Source organism: Sciurus carolinensis, chromosome 4, assembly GCF_902686445.1.
Source record: "Sciurus carolinensis chromosome 4, mSciCar1.2, whole genome shotgun sequence".
NCBI lineage: Eukaryota > Metazoa > Chordata > Mammalia > Rodentia > Sciuridae > Sciurus > Sciurus carolinensis.
The window spans coordinates 155,202,925-155,217,448 of NC_062216.1; the positions used below are offsets into that span (position 1 = coordinate 155,202,925).

The 14,524-nt window shown below is 36.4% G+C and overlaps 1 protein-coding gene across 14 annotated transcripts in view; it reads right to left on the bottom strand.

The window, feature by feature from the left end:
- Anks1b (ankyrin repeat and sterile alpha motif domain containing 1B) overlaps positions 1 to 14,524 on the bottom strand; it is a 1,141,006-nt gene that overhangs the window by 258,762 nt on the left and 867,720 nt on the right. For all 14 annotated transcript variants that reach the window (XM_047548161.1, XM_047548162.1, XM_047548158.1 and 11 more), the window contains one exon: positions 7,331 to 7,483. In XM_047548161.1, the coding sequence (XP_047404117.1) occupies positions 7,331 to 7,483 (153 nt within the window). The remainder of the gene's footprint in view (positions 1 to 7,330; positions 7,484 to 14,524) is intronic.

The window sequence follows — 14,524 nt, forward strand, 5'->3', positions numbered from 1 at the left end:
CATAGGTTTTTTTTTTCCACCCCACCTAATGCATTCATTGCTAGAAATAACTCTATAGCAAAATTGCTGACTCAGTTCCTTCCTCCCTCACCATCAGCTGTTCCGTCTTAAGTGTGTCAGCTTCTGGTCCCTGCCTACTGCTTTTGATCATGTCATTCCCTGATTAAAATTATTTTAATGGCTTCCCACTGATTACAGCAGTGGTTATCAACCCAGGATGCATATGAAAGTAACTTGGGGAGTGTTTAAAAACTGTGGATGCCAGGTGCCATCATCTAAAATCTTGATTCAATTGTTTAGGTGTGGGGCCCTTGTCTGCAGAGATTAATATAAGAAGCACTTAGTTCTGTTTCTTGCCAAGATGGAGTAACAGGTGTCAGATTTACTTTCCTGCTGCAAACAATGAATAATCTAGGCAAAATATATGAAGCACTGGCTTTCTAAGTATTGGACATGAGGCAACAAAGAGCAGTGATGCCTGAGAGAAGGGAAACAAAATGACACCTACAACTGCCCAAGCTTCCTACTTTGGGAGAATTTCCAGGCTGTGGGGCAGAGAGGAGGAAGACCCATTGAATGGAGAAGATGTGACTGAGAAATAGGGTGGCTAGAGTTTGCTGGAAGAGTATTGGGGAGGAGAGAGTACTGAGTAGCACATGCATATGAGGAAACTATGGGAAGTGAGATTTAAAAAAAAACAAACTGAAAAGATTGGTGGGAATAGTTCCAAATTTTCAAACAGGGCTGGTAATTGTTTATACACTATTCAAAGTGAGAAGCCTTGAAATTCTAAGGGAATTGGTTGAGTACTTAGAGCATCTTGCCTCAGTAGTGGGAAGTATTAGCAATAAACGATGCTCCAGTCTTGCCTGACAAACCTTAAGAGCAAGATCTGAAAGGATCAATGTGTTTCAAAGAACCTCCTTTGTGTCCCCAAACAATACTCATTTATGGGAATAAAAATTAACCAACACCAAACAAGATAAAATTCATAATCTGGCATGCAATAAAAAAATTACTAGACATGCAAAGAACAATGAGAAAAAACATCAACCTAAACTGACACAGATGTTAGAATTAGAAGACAACGACATTAAAACAGTTATCACAATTGTATCCCATATGTTCAACAAGTTTCGAGGGAAGATTGGGCATGCTAAATAGAGACATGAAAAATATAAAAAGACTCAAGCCTAACTTCTGGAAATGAAAACTACAGTCTTTGCAATGCAAAACACAATTTATAGTAATAAAGACAGATCAGTTATTATAAGAAGAAAAGATTAGTAAACTTGAAGTCACACCAACAGTAACTACCCAAATGAGTCACAGAGATAGATTAAAATAAAAAGACTTAAAAAATATAAATGGAACATTGGTGGGCTGTGGTCTAACTCTGAATGACCTAATACATATGTAATTTGAGCTTCTAAAGGAGAGCAGAGAGAAGTAGAGAGATAGAAAACAGTACTTAAAAAAATGACCAAAATTTTTGAAGTTCGTGAAAATTAGAAATTTTCAGTCTGAAAAGCTCAAAAACCATCACACAAAAGAAACCGGAAGAAAGCTACCTCAATGTAGATCATAATCCAATTGCTGAAAACCAGTGAAAAAGTGTATACCTTAAGTGTAGCCAGAGGAAAAAAGACACATTATGCACAGAGGAATACTCATCACAAAATGGCAGATTTCTCATCAGAAATAATACAGAAGAGAGCATAGTGTATCAACATTTGTTAAAGTAGTTACCATAGAATTTTATACCCAGCAAATATATCCTTTAAAAAAATGAAAGCAAAAGAAAGACTTTTTCAGTTATACAAAAGCTGAGAGAACTGATTACCAGCAGCCTCATACCATTTTAAAAAGGTAGAAAGAAAATGACGACAGACAGAAATATAGATCTACACAAAGAAATGAAGATCAAGGCTGGCTTCAAGGATGAGTGACTTGTGCAGTTATACAATCTCCTGCCCTTTGAAGGGTGCTGTGCCTGGTTTCATATTCTTTACTCACTGTATTTAGATTTTTGATCTGTTTTTTCATTTTGCATTGAAGCCCCCAGTTATGTGGCTGATCCTAATGATGAGAACTTTGTAGCCCATGGAAACTGGGGGAGAGGCTGGAATGCTAATAAGCACAGTTTAGATCTAGGTCATATGTTTGGGTGGAATGGGATGGGGTGGAAGTGACTTCTTCATAGGAAATTTGGAATCTTGATGGGGAAAAACCCCAGCAGATGTCCACTAAAATAAAAAATTCTAAGGTAGAAATTTCTGGAAAATCAGAACATAATTGTTACTTTTTCATAGAAAGTGAGTACACATATTTACTTAGGAGAAGTTTGTTCATCTCATATGAGAAGGAATAAGGGCACTTTTTCCAAACTTGAGCCAAGTGAGAGACACTTCAGGAGAATCTGTGTAAGACCTTATAACATGCATTCAGGAGATGAGGGTGGTGGAATCCAGGAGACTAACCTGATGTATGCCTAAAAAAGTTTAAAGCTTCTGTGTCTAGCTGTCTTGAAGGTTTATGAGGAGTCAGATGTAATATATATGAGTATAAATGAAATGTTTAAATTCACAGATAATTTATAAAGTTTGCTCTACTCTTGAATACTCTCTTCAGGTCATTTGGTGAAAGCCTCAGCTTTGATTAAAGTTGTTAATATGAAGTGTGACTGATGTAGCCTCCCTGGTGTGGAAAGATGAATATTTTCTCATTTATTAATGTCCTGTAGTGAAGGCATAACATTTTACTTAAAATAATTGGTTTGGAAATGGAATTAGAACATTCATCTTCCCCTACAATTTGTGAATTTGCTGATTATTTTTCTTGGTTGTAAGCATAAGTTACCATTTGTCTTCATCCAACACACACACACACACACACACACACACACACACACAATAGGAAATAGAGTTTTAGGGAGAACAATACAGTTATAGCAATGAGAGTAGCATAGTCAGGAGTAGGAGCTTATAATTCTGATCATGAAATGAAAACATTGAAGAAAGTAATGAATCTAAATCTGATACTCATAGAGCGATATCATTACATCATTTAAAGCAAATAAAGATACATTATCAAAGAATTAATGCAAAATCACCAGGTTTCCTTTGAAAATGTCTTAGCAAATCTCCAAGTGGTTAGATTATCACAAAATTTCCCTGGAAAGGTAGAAATTAAATCAGTAACATTGATAAGATAAGAAAAGAAACATGACAGTCCTAAATGATTGTAAGAATAATTTCTGCATCTATTAGGTAAGAAGCAAATGATCTCTAGTAAAATTACTTTTGGCAAATTATTCTCACTTATTTCCATGGGACATGTGAAATAACTTACATAGGACACATATGGGAATTGCCACCTTAACTATTTTGTTTGTACCCCAAAGTTTTTTTTTTCCAAACAACCAATCACTGTTATTAGATTCTTAAAGTTTTTCTATACTTATGAGTAGGGATTTAAGAATGCACTGACACCTGAATTTTATTTTGTCAATTCAACAGGTACTTTCATTTTCAATATTGTAGGAAACAGTAAGTCTTGGCTAGAATAATTTCCTTGGTAAACAGTGGTGAAGTCCTGGGGAAGAAATTAATCATATGTTCTGCATTGAGATTCACAAGTTAATAAATTAAACAGTGTTCAAATTTGTGTAGTCTTATCCAAGCCCCCTTAGTAGATACACAGTGGTTTAAGAGAAATGAACATTGTTTCTCATAATATCAATACATTTTTGTCTAGCAAATGGATAACAGGTTATCTGCATGACCATTATTTTTAATTTCATAATTAATCCATACACATTTCATGGAGGAAATACGTCAATCTTCTATCTAAAATTTCAGAGCTGTTGTGGTTGTCAGTAGCAGTTGGAAATATTGTGAGATCTTACTAATACCATATGCCAGCTCTGAGTAACTTCTGAGTTGAAAAAAAAAAACTGAATGTACTTGTGCACTCTTAACTAGTCATTAGTTCTCTTAACAAGCCTTTGGAGGGACAATAATTCAAACTGGAGGTTGAACCAGCTGGCATCTGCACAGGGAACAATTTTCCTGACAATCTCTCCCATGTATTTATATTTTAACACTAAAATATCAATACAAGAGAGCATGATGTTATTAATGATAGTGGCAAGACACAGGAGAAAAAAAGAACTATTGATAAAATATCATCTTTGGAATATAAAGCACAGATCAAGGAATAAAGGGAACAATTACCGACCTATATTTCATGCTTTAATTTGAGTTACACCTAGACCTGTAAAATTGGTAGAGCTTCATGTCTTAAGAGTTTCTCTGTGCTTAAGTTCTCTAGGCTGAGAATGCTAATGGTAAGATTTTTGCTGCTCTTTCTCCTCCCATACTTTGGGTAGTTTTGCACCTAAAGCCCCTATTGGTTTATTCAGATAACCTTGGAGTTCAAAGGCAATAATGTATTCCATGAAATATTTGGGGGCATTTTCCCAGAGATTATGTAGTTTCAAATATATATACTTTTCAAGAACAACTTTGTATAGATTTTATTCCCTCTTTGAAACACTTTAAATTCATTATACTCATGTCTAATACTAATCATAATACCACTTCACACTAGATGCAATACTGTTTAATGATGTGATATTATTTATAATCATACCAGCAGTCTGATTCCTCAATCTCTGTTCTCTTCCCTCCACCAGCAGACCTCTCTATCAGAGACAGCCTACACTTGAACTTCTCTAGGACAGCAATTCTTGGAAAAATTTGACTTCCTTAAAACTAGCCACTCTCTACATTGATTCAGGAAGTGAACTTCCCTAAAAGGCTTCACTCTACATCAAGATGACTGTACTCTCCCTTTAGGCTACAAATCAATAAATGTTGGGTACTTAGTGTTGGATTATTATGCCCAAATAACATATAAGAGACTATCTCATATTTGGGTGCCTTCATTAGTTGTGATAAACAGAAGTCTTGAAATTGCCTTCTCTCATGAGTTGGGATAAACTAATAAATTTGAGGACTAAATTTGAGATCAGTCAAAAACTTTGTAAGCCAAGAATGAGACACATCATCTCTTTCATTTTCAAACAAGAGAACCCCAACAACCCCAAAGCATCCTAGCTCTAGTGGGTAAAAAATTTTGCTTTCTGATTTCTACATCTAAAGATTCAGATAAGTTTTTTCCACAACAAATTTATCTACTAAGTTAAATGACTTGCAAAGTCTCCCCATTAAAAGTGTGAACTTGCCCTTATAGATGTCACAGGAATTTAAATCTAATCAGTTTACTTTAAGGAAAATACACTTGTTTGGAAGTAGACACAGTAGTGTTCTACAGGTCAGAGAAGTGTGGCCTCAGGGTCTAAAACCCAGCCACCATGCTTTCAAATTCTGATACAACAGAATGAGCAGGCACTTCTTCCTGGATCCCAGTCAGACTGTATTGCAGCAAATGTAGCTGAAGAGAAAACCCTTAAAGAGCCAGCAGGCGTGAAATTTGCCTTCCCTCAAATTCTGTCTGCATTCAAAGGTGATTGGGATCAGCCCCCAAGTCCTGGCAGTAAACCTAGGGACTGTAGCATCGGTATCCATGTCCTGCAATCACTGATTTGTCCACAGGTCCTGTCCGCAGAGATCTCTAGCCACTGGTAACCTTAGGACTGGGGGAAGTGAGGGTGCAAATCCACGTCTTCAACACTAGACCAAGCATTTGGATTTTTGAGAGACATACAGCCTCATGTTGTAAATGATCCTTGTTTCCATGAAAACATGTCATGATAGAGTCCTACTAGAAGCCATTCTTTTCAGTGGGGATTTACAGCTAATGCATGACTCACAAGCTACCTCTCATGAATATTTGTTTTTTAGTGGGGAGCAGTTTTATTCAGAAGATATTATAGGGATATTTGTCGAGCTATCCTATTAACTGGGTTACCACTCAACCTGGAAACTTGTTGGGATCTATGGAAGATACCCTCTTTAATAAATGACTAATAGCCATGATATAAATGACAAATTCTTAGTAGAAAAAAGAAATCTTAGCTTGACACAAGCAAAAATCTTAGCTTGACAAAAGCAAACACGCAGACTCATTCCCATTGCTACACAGACTGAATGAAACTGACGAAAGGCTTTAGTCAGACTGTGAGTTTCTTTTGATAAGGATAGCTTTTATGAGGAGATAAGAAGCAAAAGGTCAAGAAAGAGTTACTTATGCTAAATTTGAAGTCAAGGGTTGTCAACTTAATATGATTTTAAAATTCAAGAATAATTTCTATGGGGTATTGTAGAAAAGATTTTAAGATAGACTTAAAAACAAAGAATTATTAGTTAATAATAATAACTATATAAAATGATAGTTTAAATAAAGACATGTAATTTGTCTAAAACTGGGCTTTTAGAGAGAAAGTGGCATAAAGAATAGAACAGAGCACTTTGTAACCAGCAGATATTATTTATCTTATTTCGCAGTTTATAAATACTTTTTTACCAATCATTAGAATTTAAACTTTAAAAATATCTAAAAGATTAAGTGATTTTCTCTCTGTCACTTTGAAAAAGAAACATTTATAATGCCAAATATAATTCAGACACATGATTGTTTATCTTTTCATCTTGTTCTTTCATTTATGCTATTAGGGAGAAATAGAACAGAAGTAAAAATGAAATGAGAAGGGTATCAAAATCATTTATGCAGATTTTGTTGATCTCTTTGGGCTTGAATATATGGTAACATATGTTGACCAATTTTTATAGGAAATCTATGCCAAATGTATGAATAAAACAGAGAAAACATATGATTGGACACCAACTCTAGAAAATAAAATTTGGTATTATAGCAGCCTACGTAGTAAGAACAAAAGCAATCTTCTTCAAGTGTGGGATCCATATGTGAAATTAAGGAATAAAGACAAGGAAATACAACATAGAGAGAAACTGTGATAATTTAAACCTTTAGCAGTGAATATGAGCAAAGATCAGAATGGGAGACTACTTGCTATCACATTCATATCCTAAACTGTCAAAATTTCCTAAAACGGAAAACCCCAAAATGCTTGGAAGGTTTTGTTAGATAATGCAAAATACCCTGAGAGTTCTCTCTTTATGTCTTAGTTCCTTTCCTACATCAAAAATTCAAAGACAGTAACTCTAGCATTTGACACACACACACACACACACACACACACTCAAAACACAAGGCCTATCTGTAAATCCTTTTTGGATTCAAACCATTATAAAGAAAGAAAAAAAAACAATTGCCTGCCTGCAATAAAATCTCATTTATCAAGGTTTGAATGACTGAGGGGTCAATAAGTAAGAGACCAACTTACATTAATAAGTTCAACTTCCCAGATTTTTTTCAAAAGGTCCATCGATGTGTAGCCATTAATTAGAAAGGCTTTGGTGTAGTCACCCAGTTCAATGGAATCCAGCCACTCGGCTACAGAGGTGGGATGGTAACCATCATGACCAATGGGTCTCATCTGTAATTAAGAAAATCACGTTAGGACTGATTTAAACTGTTTGCCTTATGTTTCAACAACAGAACACATCTTGCCACTTGCAAATTTATCTGCGAAGCATCAGATATTTCTGGATAAGGAAATAAGGAAAATGAAAATTCTTCATGCACAATTCTAAATCATTAGTAATTTTCACGCTGAATTAGTTTTCAAAATACACCCAGAAATTTCCAATTTAGCTGCTAAATTAACTCTGTATTTGAGAGAATGAAATATGTCAAACTTCTGTTGTAGAAATTATTGACATTTTGTTGGATTAAATTGAAGATGATGTCATTTGAGTGTTATTCGAGTCTGAAGGCACATGGAACTGCATTTCCAAAATATAGATGATAATTTTCATATGCACAACATCAAAGCATGTGAAAATACTGCATGACTTGAGACATTCAAAAGAATTCATGCTTATGCAAGACATGTATTGTAGGTAGTGCAAACATGCTGGAGAAACATACTGCTGTGGTAAGCCAGTTAAAAAGAGGCTTTTAAGTGTTTTAAGACCATGTGTTTTGCATTGACTCTACAGTATGTTAGACATGAATAGAGAACTTGCTGGCAGACAGGCTCCTATTTTTTGTCGGCTATATACAGATTTTTTTTTTAATACTCTAGGAGAACAAAGAAGTGTGACAGCAACATAATGTTTCTGAGTTTAAATTGGAATATGAAAATAACTTAAGCAAGATGAACTTCTGGGTTTAAAATTTTATATGGATTATTCTAGTCCTTTAGCCTTTATTTGAAATTTTAGTTGAATTTGTGGTTCCTGGTTTTTGAAGTGATTCACTTCTAAAACTCTTTGCATGCCATTCTGTAGATCTAATACTTGAGTTTTTAAGGATAGTTGCTAGCTTGTTAACCTGATGTCAGCCTTCAGTGAAATTCCGGGTGGGAACAGTGAAAATGGGCAAAAACACATCATAGAGTTTCCTTTTCCTCCAATTTAAGGAGATAAGTATTAATGGGAATCTGTGATTCTGATTTGTGAGCACAGAAAAGATTAGTCTGGTGTCAGGGATTCAGATTTCAATCTTAAACATGGCGAGCTTTCTGTCACTATGCAGAGTTCTCATTTTTGAGATTCTCCTAACTTTTACATTTTCAAGTTACTTTTTCTCCTTTCCTCTTTCCTGTTGTTCCACTCCCCAATCTAATTTCCATTTCAAGGTTTAAACGCCCTCTATTTTAAAGTTACAGTGCAATTCATTATTTGCCCTGGAGTCTGAACTGCACAGACTTTTGAGCTTCACTTTTACATTTGCACACCAGGCCCATTTCAGCTATTCATTAAATACTTGTTTGACACTTACTCTGTATTCACTACACAGTAGCTACAAATGTAAATGACAACTCAGGGTTTGAAAAATGAAGTTTAATGGCATTCACAAATAACCGAATGTTATGCATGTGTAAAACTAGAGTCCAGGACTCAAAGTGGAAGCTCAAATACATTAAGTACCTTCACGTTACTTAGAAACATTGAGGCCATGTACATTCTCCAGGAGTTGTTAAGAAGTAATGAACTAGCTCTACTAACCTCACAGCACCCCAGCACTAGGAACTGCTCGTTACAGTCGACTTAAGGACATAAATGGAAGTAGGGAAAGAAGGAAGACAGAGAGGAACCCTGGAGTTGAACTTACGCCTCGCAGGTTGGAGCAGGGAGGTCTTGCTATTGGCCCACCCGAGAAGCTGACAGCAGCAGTGGTACTGGGGACAAGCTTAGAGATTCTTGGGAACCCAATAGGGAAGAGTCAGTTTTTCCTTCCTAGAGAACTGTAAAATAGGGTCCCCACAGTTTTTCCCCAATCTATCAGTGGTCACCTGTCACAACGAGGTTATTGATGGTCAGCATTAACTGAAGAATCCGGGACACACATCAGACAATTTCAAAGTGAACCTAACTAAGTATAAAAAAGATTTCCTTTTCCCCACCCCCCTTCTTGTCCCACTAGAGAATTTAGAATCAGAAAAGAGAGGCTAGTTCCTTGAGAGAAGTCTAAACTTGGGGAGTGGGAAGCAAAGGAAATAAAACTGGAGGTTTAAAATAGATTAGCTCTGTGTTTTCAATATTTTATGTGACAAGAAAGTTATTGGATATGTCTGAGATCATATAAAGAAAGAGCAAAAAGAAAGTAAAATGAGCTTGGTAGAAGGCAGTGATTGCCAAAAAACCCTGCATCAGGGTCTCACTGAACGCAGACTGCGCAGTAATCTGGTTATTCCTAAAGGCAAGACCAACTTCAAAGAGTGAGAGGGAGGGGAATGCCTGGTGGAGGATGAAAGACAGGGGCAGGTAGAGGGCAAAGGTGGAGAGACCCTGGGAACGGGTATGTGGATGTGTGCAGGGCAGCATTAACCTATCCACTCATTCAGTGAATACTTAATCAGTGCCTATTCTGATGAATGTTGTGGAATTAGTAGGGAACAAAACAGTCATAGTCTCCCTCACGGAAATTATAAGTCTTAATTAAAAATATGTGAACAGATGACCAATAAATTATGAAGGCTCTACATACCTGAAGAGAGGAAACTATTAGAGCCAAATGAAGTTGCAAAATTAACTTGACACATATTTAATGATATGCAGAATGGTTACTGTGCTGCACAATAATTTCTTCCAAAGCAATTCTCCCATCTGTTCCTTTATTTCAGTTCTTACTGTCACTACCCTGTTTAGGTTCTCGTTAGCACTTGCAAAAACCAATGCAATAGCCTTCCACTGGCCTCCCACCTTCAGCTCAGCTTCTATCTTGCTACTACATTAGTTTTCCTAAAAGGCACTTAAGTCTGCCCTCGGACAAAACCTGTAGTGGCTCCTTCCTAAGGAGGGTCCAAGTGCCCTGTTCTAGCATTCAATGCCAACGGAGATTTACCTAATCTATCACAAATTTGCTATAAGTACCCGAATAAATGTGAATAGTCACATGGGTATTTCTAAACAGTACATTAAATAGCTAGTGATTCTCTGAACATGCATCACTCAAGGCACAACCAGATCTTTGCCAATATAATTTTCCATGTTTGTAATGCTTTTGCCCTTATTTCTAGAGCTATTTTCAAGGACTGACTTCTCCTCTTGAGCATCAAGATACATTTTTCTAATTATTTTGGGGCCATCTCATTTAGATATCCTATAGATTTCATTAACACAAGTCAAAAACCAATTTGTTTCCTTCAGATAAAAAACTGGCTTTCCTCAGTGTTCTCCATCCCAACAGTGATGAAGCATCACTCATTCACTGAAGCAGAGGCTGAGGAGCCATCTTACTTCCTCTTTCTGCTTATCAGCATATCTAATTATGACAAGTCCTATATTTGATTTCCTAGATGTCTGTCAATTCAATCCCCTCTTCCAAAATGGACATGGAAATGTGATAGTCCCAGCAGTACTGTTTACTTATTGGGTGATCTTTGACAAGTTATATACCTCTTTGAGCCTCAGTTTTTCTCTTTTCTAAAATAAGCATAATAATATCTACTCCAAGTGTTGTAAAGATTATGACATCGGGTATGCAAATTGTCTAGCACAGTAGTTTGAATATAGTATCTATCCCATAACTCTTAGTTCTCTTCCTGCCCCACTGTCCTTGGCTGCTAATCTTTTCAACTTTTAGTCAAAACTCTTCTCTCTCATCTCTTCCTCCTTCCATCGCCTGCTTCCTTCATCTGGTTGCAGAAAGGGTTTCTGTTTACTTACATTTTTACCCTTGTCTTTCTAGCTGACAGCTATTTTTCAGAACCTTATCTTACTCAGGTAGATTGAATTATTGTTTCCAGTTCTTTGCTCTCTTCCTGTATTAGAATTATGTTTCTGTGCCCTTTTGCCAAGGGAGCCACAGTGTATCTTACCAGTTACTCACCAGTTCCACAGATGTTGGTCGATGAAATGGTAATGTGTCAGTGTGTTGGTTCACAGATTCAGTTCTACTCATTCTTTGTGTCCTTGTGCTATTTTTCTGCTATATCTTATGTGTGTGTGTGTGTGTACACATACATTTATTCTTATGTTAAGACTAACAACTGCTAAGTAGTTGCATAACTGCTAGACCTAGGAAAAAAATGAAGACTTGTGGTGCAAACTTAGATTTAATTCAATGCTTGGGGTCTACCCGAGCTAGATGGAGTTCAGGGAAGTCCAGTTAGAGTTAGCTAACTACAGTTGACCTGCAAACTCAGAGTAATGAAAATAAATATTTTTTGTTGTCATTACTGTAAACTACTGAAATTTTGATATACATGGAAAAACTAAATAGAGTTGTTCCTTATTTCAAAATCTTTGGTGTGTATACATCAGTCAGTAATCCATTGGCAAATGTACCTCCATGAGACAAACAACATTAGGGAAGCTGAGCTAAGCCAACACCAACATTATTCCGAAACTACCTCATTGCTCTGTATAAACATCTATGTGCTGCATCCTGGTTATTCCTAAACTAAGTAATTCTTTATTGCATGAGTTTGGTCATTGGGCATAATCCATTGCATGTCTTGTACATCTCCATACTTTGCTCATGCCATTTCCTCTTCCAGAAACACTGTTTCCACCTCTTCTCCTATCAAAATCCATCCTTAGGAGGTCTTATTTAAACATTGCCTCATCTGTGAAACTTTCTCTAATATTGCCCTTATTATCAGGTAAAAATTAATCACATATTCTGCTAGATTTCTGCAGCAATTTACATATGGTTCTATTATAGCATTATTTGACTTTGATTTCAATAGTACTTAGAGAGGTATCTGTCCTCTTCATTGAACTGCCTATCCTTTGGTGAAAAAACAAGATGTTAGTTATTTTTTAGTCCCTAAAGTGTCCAACAGAGCATCTCACACTTGGCAGGCATTTGTTAAATACCTGTTATTTAGTGAACAAATAGAAATAAAATGACAAATTCATTTCTGTGGCTTGGTATTCATTTAGAGGGAGACTTACATTTTATACTCCATGTCATCAAAATTAAGGTTATTTTATGGTCTATAGTAACATGTGTAACTATTTAAAACCTCCATATATCAAGAACCAATTCCAGGTGGTACACTGTATTAAATAATGTAGTGGACTTGTTCCCTAGCCCAGCAGTTGATTCTATCAGTTGTGTGACTTGGGGTCCATTAAATCACCCTCCCCAAGTTCCAGTGTTAACATTTATAAAATGAAGGTGTTGGACCCATGACCTCAAAGCTCCTTTATACAATAAACCTAAACTTTTATAATTCCATGACATGAAAACTAATTTTAAATTAGCATCTGATTAATTACCTAGTAAAGAAAAGAAAAAATATGCCCAATAACAAAACAGAAAAAAAAAAAAAGATAGAGCACATAGACTTAAAGGTCAGATGGTGTCCACATTTCCTTTATGACTTTAGCAGTACCCACAGGTAGTACTGTAATTGCTTTCTCAAATTAGCAACGATTAGACTTTTTTCTCATATAAACATCTGGCAAGAAAGAGGAAGAGACAGCTCCAGGATTGCCAGGCACAGATACTTCTGAGCATGTGCAGGAGACAGGCACAGTTTGTCATCTCAGAGGCAGGGTGGTGGGCAGATAGCAGGCATTTGCAACAGGGCAGTCTGCTTTAGCTTGCTGATTTCCAAAGTCTGGAAAAAACTTAAGCTGGGACAGAAATTGAAGATAATAATGAAGCTTTAGGCTTGGGAAAATTCAGATATATTGATATATTTACTGAACACCTTGCATGTTTCTTTGTCTTGCCTGAATGGACACTGAGTCTCGTCCAGGAGTCCTAGTGCATCCTGGCCTGAGAGAGAGAGAGAAAGAGAGAAAGAGAGAGAGAGAGAATACTGTATACATTGTGGGCACCATAGTGGACAGAGGGACCAAAGGACAGGGCTCCATGCAGTTTTGACTTTCAAGGGAGTCAGTCACAGGGCAGCTGTGCAGCCTCCTCACTGAGCTGCTTGCTCTACTTCAACCACGTAGCTCCTATCTTAAATGTTTTACACAGGCAAGAAGAGGAAGAAGGGTTTCTCTGTTTTAAAAAGAAATGTTTGAAAACCATTGATCTAGAAGACCTTTTTAAGACTAGTGATTGCTACAGTTTTTTCCCCTCAATTTCTTAGTTTGAAATATTCTGATTTGGTTTGTATATATTTGGTTTGTATTTGATTTGGATATGTATATATCATCCATCCTCTCTGCTTAAAATCAGCTTTGTCTGTGCAGACAAGGACAATATGAAATGATGGAGCCAGAAGATGGGAGGTATAGCAAAAGGAAGGCCACGAAAAGAGGTAAAGGAGGTAAAATGAGAGATAATATACATTACAATAGATCTGGATTTAAATAATAAAAGTAGTCCTCAGTGCAACAAGTTATTAAGCAAGAACTATGGCATTGGCATGGTAGTTAGACCAGGATAATAAGGACCCCCCCCAAAGTAATGGATTAGGGAGATATATTTATTTTTATGTCTGAAAGTATTTACATGATTGAGACTGATATTACTCATGGTTTACCAAAAACTGTATATTCTTTTACATAATGGGGCTTATAATTGGGTTTATGTCTGCCCAACTAATGACAAGGCACATCGGCTTTTTTTTTGGTTGCTGTTTTGAGAATATGTTTGTGTCTATGAAATGAAAATGAAAGCTTGGCACATAAATTTAACTTCCAGGTCCTCTCCAAACTGAAAAGTTTCTTTTCCCTAGATTACGTTTTTTTTTTTTCTTTTTCTTTTTTGTCTTCCCATAAGCTAGAACATCAATGCCTGCAGTTAAGCTTTGACTACACAGGCGTAACAATACCCTAGAGTTTGTGAAATGCTTTTCAAAGCTTAATGTGCGTGAGGATCACATGGGGAATCTTGTTAACATATGATTCTAGTTCAACAGGTTGGAAGGAATATCTGAACTTCTGCATTTTTTAACAAGTTTCCCGATGATGATAATGTTGTCAGTCCATGGATCACTCTTTGAGCAGCAATGCTTTAGAGGATGATGGAGGAACAGATCAAAGGCCCTGCATCCTGCCAG